This window comes from Borostomias antarcticus (assembly GCF_949987555.1).
Source record: "Borostomias antarcticus genome assembly, chromosome: 26".
NCBI classification, from domain to species: domain Eukaryota; kingdom Metazoa; phylum Chordata; class Actinopteri; order Stomiiformes; family Stomiidae; genus Borostomias; species Borostomias antarcticus.
This window is the reverse complement of record NC_140259.1, coordinates 8,678,742-8,705,217: the sequence shown is the minus strand read 5'-3', so window position 1 is coordinate 8,705,217 and position 26,476 is coordinate 8,678,742. Positions and strand designations below refer to the sequence as shown.

General features: G+C 46.9%; 3 protein-coding genes across 3 annotated transcripts in view; all 3 read left to right on the top strand.

The window, feature by feature from the left end:
- atcaya (ATCAY kinesin light chain interacting caytaxin a) overlaps positions 1-960 on the top strand; it is a gene marked incomplete at both ends in the record, with an annotated part of 8,521 nt that extends 7,561 nt beyond the window's left edge. The window contains 2 exons of the mRNA XM_084458974.1: positions 582-680; positions 921-960. Of these exons, the coding sequence (XP_084315100.1) occupies positions 582-680; positions 921-960 (139 nt within the window). The remainder of the gene's footprint in view (positions 1-581; positions 681-920) is intronic.
- A 4,842-nt stretch (positions 961-5,802) lies between these two features.
- mibp (muscle-specific beta 1 integrin binding protein) lies at positions 5,803-12,283 on the top strand (the record flags this gene model as incomplete). Its single annotated transcript, XM_084459004.1, has 8 exons — positions 5,803-5,828; positions 6,557-6,647; positions 6,934-6,982; positions 7,267-7,441; positions 8,128-8,199; positions 11,490-11,596; positions 12,027-12,112; positions 12,201-12,283. The coding sequence occupies 7 exons, from the start codon at positions 5,803-5,805 to the stop codon at positions 12,110-12,112; spliced, it is 606 nt and encodes a 201-aa protein (XP_084315130.1). The 3' UTR covers positions 12,201-12,283.
- A 4,863-nt stretch (positions 12,284-17,146) lies between these two features.
- loxl5a (lysyl oxidase-like 5a) lies at positions 17,147-20,575 on the top strand (the record flags this gene model as incomplete). Its single annotated transcript, XM_084459002.1, has 6 exons — positions 17,147-17,294; positions 17,504-17,612; positions 18,346-18,483; positions 19,036-19,192; positions 19,575-19,670; positions 20,456-20,575. The coding sequence occupies 6 exons, from the start codon at positions 17,147-17,149 to the stop codon at positions 20,573-20,575; spliced, it is 768 nt and encodes a 255-aa protein (XP_084315128.1).
- Positions 20,576-26,476: the final 5,901 nt, after the last annotated feature.

Here is a 26,476-nt window from a genome sequence, read left to right as displayed (position 1 = left end):
AACACACAGTCTAAACATCTCCAGACCATTCATCAGGTACCTGAACACACCAACACAGTCTAAACATCTCCAGACCATTCATCAGGTACCTGAACACAACACAGTCTAAACATCTCCAGACCATTCATCAGGTACCTGAACACACAGTCTAAACATCTCCAGACCATTCATCAGGTACCTGAACACACAGTCTAAACATCTCCAGACCATTCATCAGGTACCTGAACACACCACCACAGTCTAAACATCTCCAGACCATTCATCAGGTACCTGAACACACCAACACAGTCTAAACATCTCCAGACCATTCATCAGGTACCTGAACACACAGTCTAAACATCTCCAGACCATTCATCAGGTACCTGAACACACAGTCTAAACATCTCCAGACCATTCATCAGGTACCTGAACACACCAACACAGTCTAAACATCTCCAGACCATTCATCAGGTACCTGAACACACCAACACAGTCTAACTATCTCCAAACCCTACCTACACCACACCGACACAGTGAGGGTAAATTTGGTAGACTGCTCGACTACAGATATTAAATTACCTTGTTGTTGTTGTCACCTGCAGTGTGAAGTTCATGAACAAGATCCAGTATGTCCACAGCCTGGATGAGCTGGCGGAGATTATTCCCATGGAGCATGTGCAGGTCCCAGAGTGTGTGGTGCAGTAAGTAGTCTCAACCACCGGGGAGAGCCGCTGAGCTGAAGCTGTAACTCACAACATTAACAGTCACTCTGTTTGATGTCTGTCTGATGCTTTGCTGAGATTCAGCTTTGAATAAGAGAAGACCTCATTTGAATATCAAAGATTCCCAAACAGGAAAACATAATGATTTTGTTATTTGCAGGAAGATATTGCCTCTTTCAGAAGTGTAAGGGTGTTAAAATGTTACTTTTCTGTTTTCAGATTTGAGGAGGAGAGAATAAAAGTTCGTAAAGAGAGGTAAACTTGTTAACCTGTTTACTTGTTTCTAGCCCCGGCATACTAAGGGCATACTAATACTCATTCAATAACACAGCAGGCTTCAGAACAGATTGTCATTCCTGCAGTGTTGACCTGTTGTGTGTGTGTGTGTGTGTGTGTGTGTGTGTGTGTGTGTGTGTGTGTGTGTGTGTGTGTGTGTGTGTGTGTGTGTGTGTGTCCAGGATGGAGCGAGAGCAGAGCCAGCAGGAGCAGCAGCAGCCCAACACACAGGAAGGTGCCAAGGCTGAGAGGTAGGTCTGTATAACAGAGGTAGGTCAGCGTGACAGAGGTAGGTCTGCATAACAGAGGTGGGTCTGCGTAATAGAGGTAGGTCTGTATAACAGAGGTAGGTCTGTATAACAGAGGTAGGTCTGCGTAATAGAGATAGGTCTGCATAACAGAGGTAGGTCTGCATAACAGACAGTAAAACATCAAACATATTCAATCTTCACTAGCGTTTCCATACAGAACAACCTACTAACTTCCTTTCAGGATTCATACCTGTACATTTATCAAAGTAGAGATAGTAAGATATCAGGCTAGGTTTGATGGGGAGGGGCTATACATCATGTATAATATTAATATACATCTCATTTGCAGGCCGAAATCGATGATGGTAGAGCAGGGGTTATAAAAAAGGACCTGCCTCTCTCATCATAGTAAAAAACACAGGTAAGAAAACCACACAGTATTACAGGAGTATTAGTGTAGGAGCAGTTTTTAAACAGTATGGTACCTCGGCCCGGAAGTCAAAATATCCAGTCTTAAAGGTCATACTCTTCCTCAGCCACAAGAGGGCACTGCTGTTCTCTGGAAACCTCCCCATTTAATAGGAATATTATTTAATACTTGAACAGATGTTTGACCACCAGACTTTAAAAGACCCCTGTTAGATCACGTCCTTCTGCTCAAACTCATAGAGGAATCCCCTGCAATCCAATCCAGCTACCAACCATCTCTAATGACTGGAGGAGTGTGTGTGTGTGTGTGTGTGTGTGCATGCGTGCGTGTGTGTGTGTTAGGAGAGTTTCAGGGCTCAAAGGCACAGGCTTGGTAAACTTCCATCCTGCTTCGTCTCGTTCCTGTTGTCAGGGTAACGTTGTGTTTAGTTGTTCTTTCTTTGTTGTTAAATGCAGCGGAAAGAAGACATCTGAGGCCTGAAGTCTGGGTTTCACTACAAGCAAGTCTGGAAGTATCTCCATCATGTACCTATGACATCCAATAAAAGAGAAAAATGCTTCTACCCACAAGATGCTTCTGTTGACTCCATGACTCCTCCCATCCAGACTCCTGCACTCTCTCTCTCTCCTAAGCCCCTCCCCCTCTGTGGTCTTTTTGTTACCACGGTGACGCTCCCAGAAAGGGTCAGCGCTGTCTGGAACTCTCTCTCTCTCTCTGGAGCTCTCTGTCCCTCAGAACGGTTCCTCTGTCCCTCAGAACGGTTCCTCTGTCCCTCAGAATGGTTCCTCTGTCCCTCAGAACGGTTCCTCTGACCCTCAGAACGGTTCCTCTGTCCCTCAGAACGGTTCCTCTGTCCCTCAGAATGGTTCCTCTGTCCCTCAGAACGGTTCCTCTGTCCTTCAGAACGGTTCCTCTGACGTACTTCACAATGTTACTCAGAAACCATGGACTGAGTTACTGAAACACACACACACACACACACACACACACACATACACCCACACACACACACACATACACATACACCCTGTCCCAAACACACACAAGCAGGTTCTGACCTGTGTATTTTGTGTTACAAGGCTTTATGTATTTCTCTCTCTCTCGCAGAAACGCTCTCATTTGTGTTGCTGAGCTTTACCAGTGCAGTCAACCTGTAGCATGTGGAAACATTAGCATGAGATGAACCTTCAGATGTCCCTGTGAGTCATGGGGTCAGAGGTCGGTCGACCTCTATCCTATTATCAAGTCTGCTGTCATTACCCACCTGCTGTCGCCAGCAGAAGGAAGTAGAATTCGAGTTTTTATTTTTGTAATAATTACAAAAATCTATTATTGCCTGTGTATCTTATAACTATCGTTTTTCACTATTACATTTAAGTGTCAAACGATTGTTATCTAATGGTATAAGCATAGAATCCATGTACTGTATGTCTGAGGGCAGACAGCTCTTGTGATATGGAACTCGACATTGTTTTTTCGTTGTCTTGTTTTGTATATTAATATTTGCAAATTAATGTACCCTTGGAAAGGTCATTCTACCATATTCAACGTCTACTCTAGGATGATTATCACATGTTTCTCAAGTGCCATCCCATCCCTGTTTAAATGCTCTGGTCAAATATAAATGACTTCTGATCAAGGTTACTTCATGGTGGCCATGATTAAAGGGTAGACTTTTAGGGGATGAAGAAAGGTTCATTGATAGCTTATACATTGTAGTGTAATAACCATGTAATAACCATGTAATAACCTAGGTCTGTTTCATTAGCGCTTTGATTTTAGTCTAGAAACACTGATCATGTCAAAAGATAAACTTGAGTTTGTCTGCAGTGTCTTAATGTCCCTGGGAAGAGAGGGTGTTTGAGGACGAGGAATGTCAGCTCTATCGACTGCCTGCTTTCTACACCGCAGTCAGAGTTTGGAATGTATTTTCATTAAAGGTGCTACATGTCGGATTTGATTTTTTTAAACAAAATTAGCGCTATGCATGCATGCTTATTTTGATGGCCGTTACCTGGACACATATTAACTTCAGCAACCCTGCAGGTTCATGATCTAATGTACAGCAGAGGAAACCTTTTACATGTAGCACCTTTAAACATCCAGTGTGGAATGTCTTTTTCTTTTAACATACAGCAGACGATTTCAGACTTTAGTAATTGACGGTAATTGACTGAGTCCCCAAGGAAATAATTGATATAAATTGATATTGTCATCAAAAGTGTAGTGTTTCAGTAAATGTAATATTTGGTGTAATGAAATATCCACGTGTCTAAATATCACTTTCTTGCATTTCTTTGTTCTATAAAAGCACAATATGAGATCAGTTGATATTTGTCTGCTCAAATATACAGTGTACTTAGCTTATTTTAAATATAGTTTGCTGAGATTGGAATTACAGCATGGGGGAGATTTATCCACTGTAGATTTATAGGGCTGGAGTTCTTTATTCCCTCGCTGTCATGTATACGAGCAGAAATAAACTGTTCCACTCAAAATCAACTCTCAGTCTTTGCTTATATCTCTCATTCTGATCAGCTGATCAATAACTTATCTATCAGATAAGAGCAAAATCACTGGATGGCTCTAATCATAGGCCAGTAATGTTCCTATTTGGTTGGGTGCTCTTGGACAAAGGGAACTAGGTTACCAAACAGACAAGGATAAATCCAGGCACTCCAAAAAGTGAAAAAACGAGGGAAAAGGATATATTAAAAAGCCTTTATACACAGCACAGACAGACAGCGGTCACACACTATAGGTCTCCATGACTACAGTCACATGTAAGTCACATGAGCCCAGCTGTCACACACACACACACACACACACACACACAGGCACAAACGCACACACACACAGGCACAAACGCACACACACACAGGCACAAACGCACACACACACACACTTTCTCTGATCTAAATTAAGCATAGTCCTCATCAACAAAGAGGAAATTAGATTAAGAGAGGCTCAACATTGGCACTGACGTGTGACCCACAATGCAAACTGTTTACTGTAAACCTGGATAGTGAACAGAGGGGGAAGTAGCCTACCGAATATGGTCAATTGAACAAACCAACAGCAAGGGTCTTTCAATATTCATACCAACAGTAGGCCTATAGTCAACACTACTGTCAACTACTCAGTGCCTATATGAACTCAATCCCCTTTGGGTCGGGGGAAATACACAGTTGAATCACAGATTTGGGACAGGAGGAATACACAGAATGAATCACAGCCAACAAGTTGTTCACATGAGGACGGACATGTATGGCCTCTCTGTGGGAAGCCTGCCTCTTGCCAAGCCTCATCGTTTTGTCCTTGGTACACTTCACCCAAAACACAGAGAAGCATTATCCAGGATGTGTTTAAAGTCTTGCAAAATGTGTCTTAGTTAATTAATTAATCTTAAGGATAATTAATTATCCTCCTGCCAATTCAGGGAGAAGAGAACCCTGTCATAACAATAGCCTACACATTGCTCTCCAAGTCTCTCCTCACGCTGGCTGTAGGCTATATTTACAGATAAATATATAGAGTAATCTGTATTTTGATGACATGTACAATGAATAGGCCTGCCTGATATATATTCTTTCTCCTTCTTTTGTTTGTTATTTCATGTCCTTTGTAGACATTGATTTGGGTTATAGCCTATATATAGTATATATATACTATATATATACTATAGATAGATAGATAGATATATATATATACTATATATAACAACAGCTGTATAGGTCTACTCCATCAGTCAGGTGAGTCGGGTCCTCTTCTTTTGGGACTTCACGCGCTGTGACGCACGTGGGGCCGAGGATAAAGCCGACAGTCACCGATATGTAAATTATCCGGGAATCGACCACTCTGATTGGTTGCCGCCGGTGTTCCGGGGACGGTGATAGGTCGGTCACAGTGGGGCACGAGCGGGCTGCTCGCGACCACGCGTTTCTGAGGTTATAAATACAAGTGAAGCGCGCTCTTCATCAATGAAGTAGTAGAGTTGGGCTACGACCACGGAGATAAATAAACATACAAAAATCAGGACAAGAAAAGCTTCTTCAATCATTATTATACTTAAACCTCGTTTTATTTGGGTTTTATTCTTTGGACTTTGTTTGAAGTTGAGCGGTCTCGAGGAGCAGCACTGAATATGAAATACATTATAGGAATTGGCGGGTACGTAAATCTACAATGTTTTTATACGGGTTAGGGTTAATTTGTTTGAACGTTAACTTAACATTTTACATAAAATCACAATTGGTTCACATTTAGCTAGTGAGTGATTTTGGCTTGTTTGTAACCGTATTCACAACAGTTCTGCGCACAACAATAACATACGTAACGTTACGTAACATGTGGGTTAACTTACCTAGTTAACGTCAGCTACGTACTAGTTGAGCTTTAGGTGATTTAAGAAGGTAATTCAGTTGAATTAAAGTGGTTATCTCCTGGTCTCTGACGTCAGTTAGACTGTGGGTCTTTAGCGAATCACTGAGGGTTTAATATTGAGCGGGATATTTGAAATAGTAGCGCGAGCTCCCTCTAAAACCCTAACGGCCAGAATTATAACATTTACAGATACGAATTAGTCTTAATAATACATAAATAAAAACAATGAAATGCATAAACACGCCCAATATTAGTCTTAATAATACATAAATAAAAATAATGAAAAGCATAAACACGCCAAAATACTATTTATCTAGTTTAATGCTACCTAAGTGAAGTTATAACTTATAGTTCAAAGTTCAACTTCTTTGTATTGTTTGTGGGCGGTGCAAGCAACATGCAGCTTTAATACAAGCTAGTTGGTAGTTGATCGACATGATAACTGTAACAAAAGGCATTTTATTTTAAATTATTAAGCATTGTTTTACAAGATAATTGTCCTCTTTCCCTTTCAGGGTGACCAATGGTGGTAAGACCACCCTGACCAACAAGCTGATCAAGGCGTTGCCCAACTGTTGTGTGGTGCACCAAGATGACTTCTTCAAGGTCAGCTAAGTTGAATACTCTAGTTATTGGTAGAAGCTCGGTAGCTACATTTCCCCGTGTGTGTGTGTGTGTGTGTGTGTGTGTGTGTGTGTGTGTGTGTGTGTGTGTGTGTGTGTGTGTGTGTGTGTGTGTGTGTGTGTGTGTGTGTGTGTGTGTGTGTGTGTGTGTGTGTGTGCGTGCGTGCCACAGTGCTTGGCCTGCGTTTGCCAGGGTGTGTTCAGCCTGGCAGTGGTGCACAGCTCACCCTGAGGTTGCAGCTGTGTTTTATTGACAACTGTTATTTCAGAAACCTGATCAGATAGAAGTTGGCGAGGACGGCTTTAGGCAGTGGGATGGTAAGCTTGGCTCCTACTCCGCCCGTAGGAGCGCAGTAACTCACCCTCCCTCTTAGTGCTTGATCTCATAACATAATAATGTAACGACATCCCCTATGATTACGTACAGAACATCACTCTATAAAACTCTATTTAGCCCCAGACTACAACCATCCAAAACAATACAAGACTCAATTATAAATGTCTTTATCCCAGACCGGGATAAAGACATTTGTCTTCTAAATGTCTTCTAAGCTGTGTTCATCTCTCTCTCTCTCTCTCTCTCTCTCTCTCTCTCTGTGTAGTGATCACAGCCATGGACATGGAGGCAATGACCAACACGATACGTGGTTGGGCTGAGAACCCGGTGAAGTTTGCCCGTTCTCACGGCATCGGCGTGTCTCCAGCCCCCGAGGTGGCCGACCCGGACCAGCAGGTCCACATCCTCATCGTGGAGGGCTTCCTCCTCTACAACTACAAGTGAGCGCTGTCACACACACACACACACACACACACACACACACACACACACAACTCTCTGTGGTCTGAAGTAGGGCTGGGTATAAAAAGTCGATTCTGAATCAAATGATTCATTTAATGAATGAATGAAGGAATGAATAGTTCATTAATTCATTCAATGATTCATTCATTCATTGGCCGTGCGCCTGGCAGTTCAGGTGTCACGTGTGAGATTGTTCTGGATCGTCACTTCGGGCCAGTGTCCCCCCAGCTGACCAGCCTGGAGGGGGACAGATAAGAATAAGGGTGTCAGCTGAGACGAGCCGCAAACAGCATCTAGCCCAGCTTTTGTTCTGTGCGTCTCTAATCTGTGTTCACACCGCAGCCCTGTGCTGGAGATACCACTCCCTCTAGAGACCACTCCCTCTAGAGACCACTCCCTCTAGAGGCCGCACGGTGCAGAGAGCATGCGCCCCCCACGGAGGAGCCGGTATCTCTGTGCTGCGTCTGAGGCCGAGGGGGCGGCGGCTTCCTCAGAAGCTGTGCTATCTCCACCACAGAGCTGCACGCAACACAGATATATCTATCAACAACAACAACAACAACCCTAACCACAACTTTGACCTCACTAGAGGGAGGGATGTGGAGTAACGAGCAGGGTGTTGAGGTGACCCGTGTTGTGTTTCGGTGTGTGTTCACTCTCCCAGACCTCTGATGGACGTGTACAACAAGTGCTACTACATCTCCATCCCCTACCAGGAGTGCAAGGAGAGGAGGAGGTGAGGCTTCCACACGTACGCACAAGCACCAGGGGCCTCATTTATCATTGAGGTACGCCTTCTTTTACACGGTCTTTTTCGCGAGTTCAGGCGTACGCCATTTGCCCCCCCCACATTGCGATTTATCAAGCCGTAAGGGCGAAAATTTAGTCGCCTTTCTCCGCGCTTTTGTAGGACACCTCTCCAGTTGGCGTACCGATTTACACGGTGTTCTACGCCCTTCTTGAACACAGGGGGAACTGGCGACGCCGGTGGTGCGTCGGTGAATTACTATGTTTGACGGAGAGAATAAGAGCGACAGTTCATGAACGCACAATCATGTAGGCTACTAGGCCAATTCAGCACAAACATATATCGCAATGCAAGATTAGACGTGTCCTCTAACCGGCTCATTCATGCTCCGATATGGATTTGTTCCCCAACACGGAACCTATGCGCTGTCCCAAACCTTTCCGCGCTATATGTCACACACCTAATGCAGGCACTCCATCAAACGGCAATAATTGACCAATTAGATTGTCATTAATATGTGATCATGTGGACCTGTTTGCTCTTTGGTAAGCATATAAATGACAGTCCTCCTGTGCGTAATGCGAGCCTAAATGAATCCGGCGCTACTCGGCCTACTGGCCCGAGATAGAACTCCAAAGAGGTGACGGCGATGGCGACTGCACCCACATAAGGACACCATCAGTGAATGAATACGTCTATGTGAATCGCTAAAATGTGCACACTATAAATACCCAAATCATATGTGACGCCGACATGCTCATCACAAGTGTAGTGGCACGGTGGCCTGGCTCCACGCATGACTCATTCATCCTGGCGCACAGCAGGGTAGGGGCTAGACTGGAGGCAGGCGCTGCGCGTGACGGCTGGCTTGGTGTGTGCATAGCCAAGATACATATTCTTTGTCTTTTTTACTTTAATCTTTATTAGCATTTTCCATCCATACAACGACAATACCATAAAACATAAAAACTTACAATAACAGCTAATGGGTACTTCCATCCATGCAGCTTTTTTTTCTTACTCAAATATGACTATTTTAATACTAGTGGTATCATCACACTTCCTTCTATAATCCATCCATTTTTCCCATCTCCCTTCAAACTTTCCTTCCTGCATCCTCAATGCATAAATAAATCTCATAAATCTCCTCCACAACACCCACCACTGCTCCTTGGTTGGGGGTTCCACCTTATACCAAGCCCTCATTATTGTCTTTTTACTAGCAACCAATAGTACTTTCACTAGGTATCTGTCCCCTCCTTGTACATCATTCTGTTATGTTTGCCAAGATGTATATTCAAAGCTGATAAGAATGAGAACCAGTCAAGACCCCACCACAAAATGAGGACCCAAGCCCTCAGCCCCCTCCCCGTCATGAGGTTTACCAGCGGGGCCAAAGGGCCCACACTGAGGTCATGCGCCAGCTATGAAGACACAAACAAGTAAGGTTCACATTTCTACCATTTTATTGTCTGTTGGTGGGTGACTGTGTGAGGTGTGTGAATGCGTTTGTCAGTGAATGTGTGAGGTCCGTGAGTGTGGTAGTGAGTGACAGTGTGAGGTCCGTGACAGCATGTGTGAGGGAATGAAGTGCAGTGAGGATGTCCTGTTGGCTCTGGTGGTGTAGTGTGGTGACCTCCACCAACTGCTGCACAACTGCCCCACAACTGCCCCAATCCCTTCTGCCATTTCCCTCTGGGCCTCTAGGGTCATGAGCCTCCAGCACAGCATCTGATAGGAAGCCCAGCCCTCAGGGAACCTTGAGGCAGGGACGCTGGCAGCCGGAGGTGGAGGCGTGGGCGGTGGAGACGGAGACGGAGGCGCTGGAGATGGCACTGGAGGTGGAGGCCGGTGCGCTGGAGGTGGAGGCACTGGAGGTTGTGGCGCTGGATGTAGAGGCTGCAACCGGCGGGGGCACGACCGTCAGGTCAAGGACCACTGCAGACTCCCCCTCCTCTGAGTCCCACCCCACGTCAGAGTCTGGAGAAACAATTTCAGTCATTTTCTTTGAGTTTGTCTGTTAACTTGATTATGCATGAAACATTTCATTGTGTAGCCATATTCAATTGATATGTTTTTCTGTTGGCAGCCAAATAAATGCTTAAGTGTGATTTACCGGGTGATTTAGATGAGAGTCTACATTTCCCAGAGGGGAAAATGTTTCATGTGGTCTAACATTATGAAGTGGTCATCTGTGTTATCGTTCCCTGTTTTTGGTCCTAAATCAATCATAGCCTACCACAGAATGTGTGGAATGTTTGCTTTCCTCACACATAATACAGCATGTCCGTGTAGCCTACGCCACATACAGGATGCACGAACATACAGTAGGCTACCTAAACTAGGAGCAATCAGACAAATGTAGGCTCGTACAAATAGCTTACCTTCCGAAGATGATTTTCTTTCCTCGCGTGGACCTCACCAACAAGCACAGGCACCTCCGTCTCCGAAAAGTTTCTCTTCTTTCCGCGTTTGTCTGTCCTAATGCTCCACGCTATATTATGTCCTTCCGGGGTATCCCCGACACGCTGTCATAGTTTTGACCATATATGGTTGGATTTGGGCGTGGAGAGGGCGGAACACGGGGCGCGTGCGCGTACACTCTATTCTCCGCCCGTCTCGGATTTACCGTGCAGAAAAGGGCATACGACCTTTTTGATAGATCCGAAAAGCGTGTAAATATTCTCGTCGTACGCTACATTGTGCATTTTCCGCGTTTTCGTCGTACGCCCTCTTTTACACCAGAATTTACACGCTCTTTGATAAATGAGGCCCCAGGCCTCTGAATATGTGGGGAGTCTAACTCTGCTGTAATCAGACCTGCAAACTTGTCACCTTTTGTCTACAGTCACCTTTTTTATGTTAACCATGGTAGTTTCAGTGAATCTAGAGGGTTTAAGTTTTGTATGTCGTCACCTTTTTCACTACTCCAGAGTTTGCAGGTCTGTGTAATAGAATGGAATGAAATGGGATACAACTTTATTGTCCATCAGATGGAAATATTAGCATCACAAGTTACATCATTACTAGACCTCGAGGGGTCTTTTATTTGTTTACATGTATAATAACCATGTATCCTTAAGGATGACACGTAGAGATTAATACGTATCCTTATGGATGACGCATAGATGGATTTCAGGTTGCACATTCGCCTCCGTTATTCCAGTGATACAAGGATGTAGCTCAGCAGTTACCCCTATCGTTTGGACTCAGAACATAAAGAGGTGCACATTTTCTCTTGTGTCCTAACGGTGTCGTCTTCCTGCTTTCCTGCGCAGTACGAGGCAGTACACGGTGCCGGACCCGCCCGGGCTGTTCGACGGCCACGTCTGGCCCATGTACCTGAAACACCGGAGCCAGATGGAGGACAGCTGCTTAGACATCGGTACCAAGAAAACTCTGAGTGATCAGGGGGGGTGTTCAGGGAGGTAGTGGATAGAAGGGGGCGGGGGGGGTGTTCAGGGAGGTAGTGGATAGAAGGGGGGGGGGCAGTTCAGGGTGGTACTGGAAAGAAGGGGGGGGGGGGGTGTTCAGGGTGGTACTGGATAGAAGGGGGGGGTGGGGGTGGAGTATATTCTCTGATATGTGCGATTTGATGGAGTTGTTCATCTCTGTCTGGGAGTGTCAGTCTGCCAGAAACAGCAGGGGGGGCAACAAGATGGCTGCCGGCTCCCAGAGCTCTCAGAGCAACCTCTTAAGAGCGCGACCTCTGGGAGCTCTAGGAGACGGCGAGCATCTCGTCGGTCTCCGGCCCTTCTCATCAGGCCGGTGACGGATGTGACGTTGACGATGCGATGTTTGACGCTGTGTTGCAGAGTATCTGGACGGTTTACGGTCTAAAGAGGAGATCTACAACCAGGTGTACAAGGATATCCAGAACACCCTGCTGAACCATTTATAGGTATGAGAGCTGACATGACTCAACATTCAGAACCAATGTTAAGAGGCGGGTTGAAAGAATGATTGACATTTCCTGTTTGTATGTGCAGCAGGAGGGGCCGGGTCTTCCAGACCTGTGAAGATTTGTACATGGCGCCAAGACTGAAGATGACTCGTCGTTTTCTATTTTTACATACTTTTTTTCTCTTATTTTGTAAATAGTTTGAACTTTGAAGTGATGTTAACTTATCAGTCTCCCTTTTGTAGATGGTTTACTCTCTGTGTTTTGTTTCTTTTAGCCAATCAAATCCGTTGTTATTCCATTGTTGTTGTTGTTTACTTTGTCAGAGCGTTGCCTAGTTACTGCTCAACGCTCGTATGGACCATTCAACCAAACACCAACGACATTGTGAGAGTGTCACTATTGAGACTTTTCAAATGTTACTGTGTCCTGTCATTGTCAGCTGTCAAAAGGGTACGTTAGCATCTACCTGCTGTGATTGTCATACATTTCCGTAGCCATGCTCTGCAGAATGCATGCAAAAGTATGATGCAAACAACTCGTGGTTTAGGGGTCACAAGGCTTACATGTATTATCTGTATATAGGGCAGTATTTGACCCAGTATCAGATTAAAAACATTGTTTTCTATGTGTCTGCTGTCTGGACAGTGATTAAATTATGGAAAATCCATATGAACCCATTCCAGGAGTCATGTCTTCTGTCATTGCCACATGTCTGTTATTAACTTAGCCTGACGGGCTCATTGTATTAAATCCTGACACCATAATTAAATCCTGACACCATAATTAGGTTATCGGGAGAAATTATCTGTATGAACTCACTGAGGCCTGAGTCAGTTTGACCGGGGTCTATTTGCGAATGTTTGTGTGAGACCCGTTTATTGGTCCAGAGGATGCGTGAACAACCAGTGTCCAGGTCTGCTCAGCTGTGCTGGGACGCAGGAGGACACAGCCAGGTGGGACTAACGGCAGATTGAGGATATTAGCCTTGGATTAACCCCCCCCCCCCCTGGGGCACATGCCACTATCACAACACGTCCCCCCGTAGCCTTAATGCCCCTCTAAAGGAACGCCTGCTGTTTAGATCTGCAACACGACACTGCAAAGGGACCAGTAGTGTTGTTTTAGCTTATAGGTGCAGACTGCATACCGTATCAAAGGCCTCAACAGCATTGACACACCAGGGTACCTAGTTTGGGGAATATGAACTTCAAATCGACACAATTTCATAATTGATTTGGCTCATAGAAAAACACAACACTACCAAAGAAATGGTGTTCCTGTCAAGCACATAGCTACACCAAGTAGTGGGGGGGGTGGGGGGCTATGCAGCTAGAGAGACCACACACTCCTGTGAGGGGAGAGGGGGGGGGTTCACAACTAGAGGCCACACAGTGACACACATCCTACCAGAATAACGATCACCTGCTGGAACACGGATACTCTCTTTCTCTCCTCTCTTTATCTTTCTGCCTGCTTCTCTCTCTCTCTCTCTACCTCTCACTCTCTCTACCTCTCTCTCTCTCTACCTCTCTCTCTCTCTACCTCTCTCTATCTCTCTACCTCTCTCTATCTCTCTACCTCTCTCTGTCTCTCTCTCTCTGTCTCTCTCTACCTCTCTGTCTCTCTCTCTCCGTCTCTCTCTCTCTCCCACACACACACACATACATTGCTGAGAGGCCTTAAGAGCCTGTGTACATAGGCGGGCTGTGTGTTTATATTTAGCTGGGATTCTTGCCGTGTCGGTGGGGTGGGGGGGGGGGGGGAGGGTACGCTGCCCGGCTCCCTGTGACAGGGGCGGAGCTAGGGGAACGCTGTGGTCCTCGTTCAGCGTCTGGCTTCTCTCCATCCTCTACACCTCCGTTATCCTGTAACAAGTGGAAAGAGAGAGAGAGGGGGGTGGAGCAAAAACGCCTGTCCCTCGTGTCCGCTGGTGTCCCTGACATCCTCTGGCGAGGACACAGAGACGTCCTGACACAGAGGACACAGAGACGTTTGCTCTTTTCACCGAAGCTCGTCTGGTCAGGGGTACCAGGGAGCACCACCATCTGGTCCCAGGAGCTCCAGCCCTCTTTGCCCACTAGGGGGCACTGTTGGGAAAAAGTCTTGTCGTGTTATTTACAACATCCCGATATTATATTATGCTGAGGTATTCCTGATGTAACTATACTGTAACTTGCTTTGGCCCAGAGCCAACCGGAGCAGATGGGTGCCAGACTATTCTAAAGATGGCTGCCGTGTAGCTGCTGCCACGTCACCACATCCATCCACAGATCAAATGTAACTGTTACAGAGATAACTTTTACAGTTGATAAACAGATATATCTAAAGACACGGTTTATTGATTGTTTTTCAATTGCCTGTTTGAATTTGTAACAGGCTCCTATCCCCCTAGATCAGACTAGTCTGTGTCTAGGTTATGACCTATATGGAGTAGATCTTCTCCCTCAAGGTGGACTGGAAGCATCTTCAACTTGTAACTTCTCCCATTCCTCCTTCCTTCGTTTGAGGGAACACCTGAGGTCATCATTCCCTGAGTTTCACAACAAGGACACAGTCCAGAGACAACAGTTAGTAGAATAGTATACACGCTCCTTTAATGACATACTAACAGCTTAATCTGTCTACAGAACATTAAAGGACATGGTTTCTCTGTTTCTCTGGACCCCATCCTCTTCCTCTCTATCTCCTGTCAATGTGGCCAACTATCAAATTACAAATTAATTGGTAATAGCTCTATTAGAACCTAAGTGACTTTAAGTTGGATAAGATCTTTTAAGATACAAATAGCCACAGAGAAGACTACCTCGCAGAGCAGCGTCATTTTAGCCAGGTTAATTCAATTCATTAAAGGTACCCAACGAAACGTTAATCAAAACAATCCGTTCTTTGTTTATTTTCGAAATTCCTCGATTATATGGTTCCTTGTAGTCTAATAAACATGTTGAATCACTTGAATGTCTTTCCTACATTTTAATTTCTTCGCAAAATGATGACGCAGTACGCGATTTTCGGGGACCACCTTCTCAAATTTGCTCTAGAGCGCATACTAGTGGTCAAAAACTACATTGGGTACCTTTAACTTGCCTCAGACCAGCATCGATGGAAACATCTGAAACGGGACGTGCTGTTCTTCATGTGGTTCCACCGCCACCGTGCGACAGACCGCGCAGGTGGAACTGGAACGTGGAACCCGCTTGACCCGAACCGACTGACCTCTGATCTCTCTTGGCGTGGTGATAGCATTGGCTTCTCTAGTGCCTCAGCTCTGACTTGGCTTTTGCGAGACTGCAATATCATAGTAGTTGGATGAGGTAACCCACAGCTGACGAGTGCACTTTCCTGGTGCGGCATTTGCGTGAATATAAACGGGGTTTGTGCGCCATGGAGAGGCAGCGCGCCACCTGCCAGTCTTAAGATCTATTATAAGAAAACACTATTCTCGAAATGTGCTGGTTTTAAAAGAAAATATTAAAAACATACGGTTTATGAGAATTAATCATCAAACTTTAACAATAAACTATGCGTAGACTAAGATATAGGATTATACAAATAGGTTCAGACGGGAAAGTGTTAAAATTGGGACAAGGGAAATTGTTTTACTAAAATAGAAAGAAGATGCACTTGTGAGTTCTGGCAGTAGTAGTAGCCTACATTGGCTCTTCCTACGTTAAATGCAATTATTGTTAGTCGCTTTGGATAAAAGTCTGCTAAATGACTGTAATGTAATGTAAAATCAGTCATTCTATTCCCAGATATCTGGCCATTCCAATTGGGAGTCTATCGTGCTATTTGAGAGGGATCTCAAGATTTGCATTAGGCCTACAGACTGAACAAATAGCTTGTAGCATCTCTGGATGGTGACGAAATGGTTAAATCACACATGGTCCTTTTAAAAGAAGCCCGTCCTGCATGCGTAGAGAAAAACTCAGTTCATGACAGTGAGCACCTCACATTTCCTCTGTCCACACCGTTTTCTCCTCTCGCCATGGTGATGCGGCGTGCAACTGCGTGACGGAATCAAGTGTGTGTACAAAACGCCACCTGTGTTCCATCATATTCTCGCAGGACTGTCAAATACGGAGTTAACGTGCCGGTGTTTGAGTGGCGCTTCAGATAACCTGCCCGGCACTAAGTCATTTCACCATGGAGAAGTCTGCCTTCATACTTGTCTGCCTTCTCCAGATTCTGGTGCGCTTAAGCACCGGGCAGCGCCATTTACGCGCAAGTATTGGACCGTGGAGACACCGGATTCAGTGGGAGAACAACGGTCGCGTGTACAGTTTACTCAGCACTGGGTCAGAATACCACTCCCCGGTACAAGCGAGGAGACAGCCGCAGGTCTACCTCACCACCAAGAGAGGCTCCAACAGACGCAACCCGCCCGGCGTGCCGAGCAGAGCCGCTCGGACTAGATCACCTGATCTGGAGGAGCGGGAGGCAGTCTATTCTGAACGCAACCCGCGCAGGGAATTGGTTCTGGGTCCTGAGGCCAGTCGGTATATCATCGCCTCCGGTCGCCAAACCACAGGTGCGAGGAATGCGGCGCGCGTACGAGGGACGATTGTGGCTGGACATCCGGATGCTCACCTCTCGCTCCAAGGCTCCCGTTACAATGGCACCGCTCCCGCGGCGATCCAGGAATTCTCGGGCAGCGGAATCCCCAGAGGCGGACGGAGTCCCCCTCGGGATGATGTGAACCTGTCGGTTACAGAACGAACCAGGTCTACCGTGCCGCCTGGAAGACCCACCGACTTTACGCACGGACAGCGTGCGGGTCAGATGCAGCTGGAAAGCCCCGAACCTACAACCCGGGCTCCCGCCACAACAGCCGGCCTCGATAACGTCGCGGATGACGAACGACCAACCCAGGTGCGTCCCAGTTCGTATGACCCTCTCAGTGCCCAAACAACGCGCCCCTCTCCCACGTCCAGCGCAGTCCCCGAAGCGAATGAATCTCCAACGGCTCCGTCTGACAACGCAGTGGAAACACCGTCCACACGTCCGCCACGCGTGGATACCAGGACCGATAACATGATAGCAGACGACCCACGGAACCCCAACAAAACCCACCGGAACTCGGTGTTCTATAACGTGTACCCATCGTCAGGCACGAGGACCAGGGGTCCGGTGCGCCATCCGCCCCCGGGAACGGGCTATGGAATCAGATACTTCCATCACGGTTAGTAGAGCTGACAATAAGATACTAAGATAATGTCTAGAACAATCAAATAAGATAATATCTAGCACAATCAAGGTAACCACCCAGCTATATTTATCAAACAGTCATGTCTTTTAAATTGTAAATAAGTAGCCTGGCAGTCAATAGCACAGATGTAGAAATGCCTGATGACTGTGTGCCCCCCTTTACCCCCCCCCCAACTCCCCCAGGCCTCCCAGACTTGGTCCCTGACCCCTACTACATCCAGGCCGCCTCCTACATCCAGCGGGTTCAGATGTACGCCCTGAGATGTGCAGCTGAGGAGAACTGTCTGTCCGCGTACGTCATGATTTATTCTAACGTTTGACACAGTATATATATTTTTTTACAAGCATTCAACTGACAAAGCAAGTTGAGAAACAAAGACAATCTATGAACACTGGAGTCTCCTTCAAGCTCAGGTAACATGGGTGACAGGGCCGTCACAATCCAATAACATTTATTTGAACTATATCAGTCATAAACCATGAATAAGTCATTTTGAATCTTTTTACTCGGGCAGAAGCCCTCTGCGGTTGCCAGGTCTGGTTGTGCAGACCAGATTTCCTTGGCTGCGGGACAGTTGGAAGTTACAGTGCAATGATAGTAGCTGCAGCAGACAAACCTGGCAACCGCCCTAGATTCTCTCTCTCTCTCTCTCTCTCTCTCTCTCTCTCCGTCTCCCTGACCCGCCAAGTCAAATAAGCTCTACCCTTCTCTATGACCGCTGGAAACACCCTGGGTCCAGCCTGGTCCGACGAGGCCAAAACACCACAGGTCAGCTGGTACTGATGGACCGGGTCAGTCTGTAAGAGCAGACCGGTAAGGACCGTGGCCTGGTCCCATGGTTACCATAGTAACGCCCAGTCTCCTGAGCCCCCATGGGACTCCTGTTTCCATGGCGTCTCAATGTTTACTGTTTCACTAGCGTGACACCCGGGAACGGGCATCACGCCACCGACTCACGCCGACCGTTAGTCCGTTACCGTCTGTCTCACCGTTTACCGGTTGTGTTCCTCGGTTCTTGGCGCAGGTCGGCTGGCCGGCCCGGCATCAGGGATATCGACTACCGGGTTCTACTGCGGTTCCCCCAGAGGGTGAAGAACCAGGGAACCGCCGACTTCCTCCCTGTCAAGCCGCGGCACGAGTGGGAGTGGCACAGCTGTCACCAGTTAGTCCATAAACACACACACTCTTGTTTGTTGGTGTGTGTGTGTGTGTCTGTGTGTGTGTGTATGCGTGTGTGTGAGTATGTGTGTGTTTGTGGCATTCTCTCCGATTCTTTGTTTCTGTTTTTGATGTATAGAATAGAATAGAATAGAATAGAATAGAATAGAATGAAATAGAATGAAATAGAATAAAATAAAATAGAATAAAATAAAATAAAATAAAATAAAATAAAATAAAATAAAATAAAATAAAATAAAATAAAATAAAATAAAATAAAATAAAATAAAATAAAATAAAATAAAATAAAATAAAATAAAATAAAATAAAATAAAATAAAATAAAATAGAATAGAATAGAATAGAATAGAATAGAATAGAATAGAATAAAATAAAATAAAATAAAATAAAATAAAATAAAATAAAATAAAATAAAATAAAATAAAATAAAATAAAATAGAATATACTTTGGGTGTTGTTTGTTGTGCTTTCCCTCTAGTGGTGAAAGTGTTACTCCTGTGTTGTGGGTCTTAGCTGGATGCCCTGTCTCTCCTCAGGCACTATCACAGCATGGAGGCCTTCAGTAACTACGACCTGCTGGACGTCCTCACGGGGGGGAAGGTGGCGCAGGGTCACAAGGCCTCCTTCTGCCTGGAGGACACCAACTGTGACCCGGGGGTCCGACGACGCTTCGCCTGCACAGCCCACACACAGGTACCACACACACACACACACACACACACACACACACACACACACACACACACACACACACACACACACAGGTCACTCACTCACTCATTCACTCACTCACTCATTCACTCAACCATCCCACTTCATTTAACATGGCAGACCTGAGGTTGATGAGTTGTATCTTTGACATTATCTGTATCTTTCATTATCTGTATCTCTCATTATCTGTATCTTTCATTATCTGTATCTCTCAATAGCTTCACAATGTCTGCTTTATGTCTATTGTATGTCTACTGTATGTCTACTGTATATTTACTGTATGTCTACTGTACGTCTACTGTATGTCTACTGTATGTCTACTGTATGTCTACTGTACATCTGCTTTCATGTGATTGTGTTGCAGGGGCTGGGTCCTGGTTGCTATGATACGTACAACGCCAACATCGACTGCCAGTGGATCGACATCACAGATGTGCCTCCAGGAAACTACATCCTCAAGGTAGAACCAGAATCACCTCAGAACCAGATCTAACCGCTTAAACAGGACCACCAGCACAGGCAGAACCAGACTTCAGTACCTAGCATCTAACCGCTTATAGAAATGGCGCTCAGAGAGCACAGACCTCCAACACTGAATGCATTTCGTGGCTCTGTGCACGCAAAAATTTAATGGGTTCTAAATTGGCCCATGCTGGGCTGGTCTGGTCTGGACTGGACTGGACTGGTCTGGTCTGGTCTGGACTGGTCTGGTCTGGTCTGGACTGGTCTGGTCTGGTCTGGACTGGTCTGGTCTGGTCTGGTCTGGACTGGTCTGGTCTGGTCTGGACTGGTCTGGACTGGTCTGGTCTGGACTGGTCTGGACTGGTCTGGTCTGGTCTGGACTGGTCTGGTCTGGTCTGGTCTGGTCTGGTCTGGTCTGGTCTGGACTGGTCTGGTCTGGACTGGTCTGGTCTGGTCTGGACTGGACTGGTCTGGTCTGGTCTGGTCTGGTCTGGTCTGGACTGGTCTGGTCTGGTCTGGACTGGTCTGGTCTGGTCTGGTCTGGACTGGTCTGGTCTGGTCTGGACTGGTCTGGACTGGTCTGGTCTGGTCTGGACTGGTCTGGTCTGGTCTGGACTGGTCTGGACTGGTCTGGTCTGGTCTGGTCTGGTCTGGTCTGGTCTGGACTGGTCTGGACTGGTCTGGTCTGGTCTGGTCTGGTCTGGTCTGGACTGGTCTGGTCTGGTCTGGTCTGGAGGGGTGTGGACTGGGCTGAATGGATGTGCTCGCTGTCGCCCCCTGCAGGTGACGGTGAACCCCACCATGCAGGTGCCGGAGTCAGACTTCTCCAACAACGTGGTCCGCTGTGACATCAGGTACACAGGGACACACGTCCAGACCAGGAACTGCCAGATCACAGGGTAGGTAACACACACACACACACACACACACAGAACAACATGCACACACACACACACACACACACACACACACACACAGAACAACATGCATACACACACACACACACACACATACACAGCAACACACATACACACACACACACACCTATGCTGCTAGATGTATTCTGGAAAAGTGAATGACACGTTTGTTTATCATTGATTCCACAGAAGATGAGCTGCTAATTTCTTCAGCTGTTGGGACGTGTCCCTGGTCTGCCTGGACATTAGGACAGGTGGACGTGTCCCTGGTCTGCCTGGTCATTAGGACAGAGGGACCGTCTGTCCCCTCAGCTCCTCCCAGCTAGCTTGCACCATCCAATGCATTGTGCTCTCCATCGTGGGCTATCATGTACTCAGCTTCAGTAAATATACAGTATTAAAGGAGTAGTAAAGGGAAAATGCATGTTTAGCCCTGTTTTAAGGTTACTTATGATCATATACAATGGTTCAGATCAAAACGTTGACAAAACTAGGACTTTTGAGAAAGTCTGATAATTGCTCTACCACCGTTTTGGTCATATAATGGATGTGGGTGGGCACCGTGAAAAATGTTAAACTCTCAATTTTAAAGACAAGAAACAGGGCTAAACATGCATTTTCCCTTTACTACTCCTTTAAGGGTTGTCCGGATGTGCAGTAGTGGTTGTCTGATACATGAGGCTGAATGTGAACACGGTGACGCTCCAGGCGTTAGAAGGCTGTGAAAACCCAGACATAAACCAGGCTGGGAAACGCCCGGTCAAATCAAACATGGAGTTAAAGGAACACTTCCCTGATTAGCAATTAGCTTTTTATCGTTCCAAAATCTGTTACAATGAATGTGATTTTTCTTCCCCCAATGTTCCCTCCACAAATGATGTCAAATGATGCATTGATTACATCATTGACACATCATTTGACATAATTTGTGGATTTTTTTTTTTAAGCGTGAAAGCTAGGCTCAGGGAACACTGAGGGAATTCAAATCACATTCATTGTAACATACTGCAGATTTTGGAACGATACAAAGCTGGAACGATACAAAGCTTTAACCTGTACAGAACGTTTGTCAGACTGGCGCTTGTTTTGAGAGGGTCAGTGGAGCTGCCTCGTCAGGTCACAGACCCACGGTCAGTAGGACGAGAGGTACAGCTGTAATAAGCCAGCCACGAAATCAGCCATGCCTATGTGAAAGTTGTACTGTATTTATGAGGCTAATAACTAAGTCAATAGAGTAAATGTCGCAATGTATGCACCAACGTATGTATGTACGGTGTTTCTGTATTATTTTAACACTTGCACTGCCAAAGCGGCTTTAAGACCACAGACTGCTACTGTTAAACAGTGTATTAATGTAGGCTGCTTGTTTTAATGGTGACTGAATATGAGTTTTTGGGGACGTTTCTCAGCAATGTACTTGTTTTTATAGTTGTGTTTTATAATAAAGGTTGCCTGAGACTAAAACACTGTTCTGTCTTTATTATCCAGTAATGAAAGCAAATACGATTCCTTGAGAGAGTAATTTGTCTAAATATTATCTACCGTGACGTTACATCCATCAAGGCAGTTGAATGAGTTGAACTCAGTTGAATTCAAGCTGAGCTGAATCAACAGGGTGGAGTGGTTCAGTTCTTCAACAAGTTAAAAAACATGAAAAGAAAATAAGAAAACTGCCCAACCAACCTACAACTGTCCCTCAGAAACCCACCCAACTACTCAACCAACCTACGACTGTCCTTCAGAAACCACTCAACCAACCTAGCACATTATGACTGTCCCTTAACCAACCTAGCACATTATGACTGTCCCTGAGTTGCTCGAGGAGGTCATTAGCTGTTCCAGTGTGCATGTTTCCCAGGTTGGTGTGAGAACTGTCCGAGGATGTACTGTTGTACAGTCTGGCCATCTCTGGCGTTTACATACTACAGTGCTCAGTAAAGACACTTCCTCAGGGACACGTTCCAAACATGGGAAACAAACCCTGCATTCCACCTGATGGTCCGAGTCGTCATAGTAACACCGTAGAGTCTGTTTATTTGTAACAGGAAATACTAAGTCTGAGCAGAGCTGAAAGCAGCAGGTATGATGTTGTCGCCACGGAGACCACTGCATCCTGTTTGACCAGACCTGCATCCTGTTTGACCAGACCAGGTCATTCATTAAAGGAACAATCGCCTATAGTTCAAACTGTTCATCCTGTTTCACCAGACCAGGTCATTCATTAAAGGAACAATCCCCTATACTGTAGTTCAAACTGCCAGCTCCAACCACTTACAGAGAGACAGCAGCTGGGGCAGAGGTTGGGGAAGACGTGGACTCTGAGATAATATGTCACCAGTCAACATGTGTCATTCATTCCAGCAGCCATTGTGCCTGACATAGATCTGAATGTGTATTTATGTATGTACGGACTGGCCATTCACCTACATTCATTTTTTGGACTATGATTACGTAAAATCTACCAAACCGTTTTTTATGAAACTCGGTGAAAGGATGTATCATGGGCCACCTTAGAAACCATTACATTTTGGAGCTGTTCTCATAGTTTTAAGCTTGAGTTAATTTATGCGTTGTACTCATGTTGCTCCTGTATAACATTTTGATTTTTCACGCTACAGAAGCTCAAAGAGAAAAAAAAATGCCTGGACATCTATATGAGATAGAGCAGACCTTCATTCCAGCACATTCCTCTGTCCAGGACCTCCTGGAGTTCCTATCTAGACGATGTACGTCTATATGGGGCCCCGGAGGGCCCGAGCCCTGCTATACTGCCGGCCCTACAGCAGGGACACCAGACCGCCAGCCTCTGTCTACAAACTAACCCCCCCAGGTCAAATAAAACCCTCTTATGTCCTGTCCACACACAGGCCCTCTGTCTACAAACTAACCCCCCCAGGTGAAATAAAAACCCTCTTCTGTCCACACACAGGCCCTCTGTTGAGGCCCCTCCGCCGGCCCGCCATCTTTGGTCAGAGCTGAGCTGCTGAGTCTGACTGCAGAACAGGTCAGAGTGGAGCCGGCGGAGGAGGTGGAGGAGGAGGAGGAGGAGGAGGAGGAGGAGGAGGAAGTGTGGCGGGGGAGTCTGCTCAGCCCAGGGTGTGAAGCCCTGGGCGTGGGGTGAGGTGGGACGGGAGAGGAGGGGGAGAGCCCCCAGTCTGGCCGGGGGATGGCGTCGGGGAGAGTGGCGGGCAACAGAGAAATTCCACAGCTAGCGAGTCAGTCAGGGAGCCCAGCCAGATCCTGGAGGAGCAGTCAGTCAGATCCTGGAGGAGCAGTCAGTCAGGGTCTGGAGGAACAGTCAGTCAGATCCTGGAGGAGCAGTCAGCCAGATCCTAGAGGAGCAGTCAGTCAGATCCTAGAGGAGCAGTCAGTCAGGGCCTAGAGGAGCAGTCAGTCAGGGTCTGGAGGAGCAGTCAGCCAGATCCTGGAGGAGCAGTCAGCCAGATCCTGGAGGAGCAGTCAGCCAGGGCCTGGAGGAGCAGTCAGCCAGATCCTAGAGGAGCAGTCAGCCAGATCCTGGAGGAGCAGTCAGCCAGATCCTGGAGGAGCAGTCAGCCAGATCCTGGAGGAGCAGTCAGCCAGATCCTGGAGGAGCAGTCAGCCAGATCCTGGAGGAGCAGTCAGCCAGATCCTGGAGGAGCAGTCAGCCAGGGCCTGAGGAGCAGTCAGCCAGATCCTGGAGGAGCAGTCAGCCAGATCCTGGAGGAGCAGTCAGCCAGATCCTGGAGGAGCAGTCAGGCAGGGCCTAGAGGAGCAGTCAGCCAGATCCTGGAGGAGCAGTCAGCCAGGGCCTGGAGGAGCAGTCAGCCAGATCCTGGAGGAGCAGTCAGCCAGGGCCTGGAGGAGCAGTCAGCCAGATCCTGGAGGAGCAGTCAGCCAGGGCCTAGAGGAGCAGTCAGCCAGGGCCTGGAGGAGCAGTCAGTCAGATCTTGGAGGAGCAGTCAGCCAGATCCTGGAGGAGCAGTCAGCCAGGGCCTAGAGAAGCTGACCCCTCCTTATCACAGTCTGACTGTATTGACTGTTACTGTATTGAGAGTTTCGTTGGGCATGTTATCATACATGACACCTGTTTCTTGTACATACGACAAATAAACAAAATTGAATAAACATCCTTGAATCCTAGAGCACAGATAGACATCAGGAAAAGTACAGTACATCTTCCAGACACCGCGACACCACTCAGACATAAGTTATTATTATTAATTATTCTGTGACAGTTTTGTTTGTAAATGAGGTGCAACCATTAATCAAACTCACTGTCAAAAATATCACAAGTGTAGCCTCTGTCTGTGACGTGTTTACCGAGGCTGGTTCCAGATCTGTCTGCTGTTGTATCGAGGTGTGTGACGTGTTTACCGAAGCTGACTCCAAATCTGTCTGCTGTTGTGTTGAGGCGTGTGACGGCCAGGTTTACTGCGGCTGGTTCCAGATCTGTCTGCTGTTGCGTTGAGGTGTGTGACGTGTTTACCGAGGCTGACTCCAGATCTGTCTGCTGTTGTGTCGAGGTGTGTGACGTGTTTACCGAGGCTGACTCCAGATCTGTCTGCTGTTGCGTCGAGGTGTGTGACGTGTTTACTGCGGCTGGTTCCAGATCTGTCTGTCCACAGCGGACAGGGAGAGCGTGAGAGAAGCCAGCGCAGAGGTGAAAGCCTCATTGTCCAGAGCAGAGCAGCTGAGTCAGCGTGAGGAGACAGCGCGGAGACAACGCTTCCCCAGGCAGGACAGGACACCCTGCCGTCCGTCTGTACATCACATCTTAACTGGGCTGAAGAGTAAGACAGTGAGTCAACTTAATGTGGCTGGACTTTTCCCTCCGCGGCTCCTGTGCAAACACCAAAGACAAGTCAATATGCCCTTTTTAGCCCCGTCGAAATCCTGTTATTCTTTTATGATTTGGTAAATGGACTGCACTTATATAGCGCTTTTCCACCTTAGCGGCACTCAAAGCGCTTTACAATGGCCTCTCATTCACCCATTCACACACACATTCACACACCAATGGTGGTAGCTGCCATGCAAGGTGCTAACCTGCTCATTGGGAGCAATTTGGGGTTAGGCGTCTTGCTCAAGGACACTTCGACATGTGGACAGCCGGAGCTGGGTTTCGAACCACTGACCCTTCGATCACTGAACGACACGCTCTACCAACTGAGCTACAGCCACCCCACAGGGAGGTGAAGTAGGGAAGTGGGGTCAGGCAGGATGAGGCTATAGCAGGGGGGGGGGGGGGGGGCAGAGAGGAGGGTAGAGGAGAGGAACGGAGAGGTCAGGGGAGGAGAGGAGGGAGGAAGGGAAGGAGGTTGTGCAGCTGGAACGATCCTGTTATTTTTGTTGTAAATACGGTTCTAAATACTAGTGTTGTTCCGCGCCGGTGGTGTTAGACGGGAGCGCGTGCCGAGCGGCCCCCGGCTACATCTGCATGGCGTTGAGGCGAGGAGGCCCCTGGAGGGCCCAGACAGGTGGGGGCCGAGCGGCCCTGGGAGTCTGTGGCCTCTCAGACAGGAGACACACACACAGCAGCGTTAGGATCCACACACACTCAGCTGTTTGGAACATGAATACATTCGTTTGGAAATAGCCTTCATAACTGATGTTTGAGGCAATGAGACTGTGTTACTCATACACGGGTATTAAAAGCCTACTCTATTACCCAGTTTGTTTGTTTCCCAGCAACGGCAACCAACCTGTGTTGGCTAGATAGTTCTGTTCTCTCCTGCGGTTCTACCCCTGTAGAACATCTGTATCAGTGACACGGTTCCAGACAGCCCAGGAGGGGGGGGGGGGAGAGAGAAACGTGCAGAGGTGGACATATAGCTCCGTCTCAGACAAGACTCAAATAAATAGAGACCAGCAGTGCCAGAAATACACCCAGAGCCAACTGCCACAC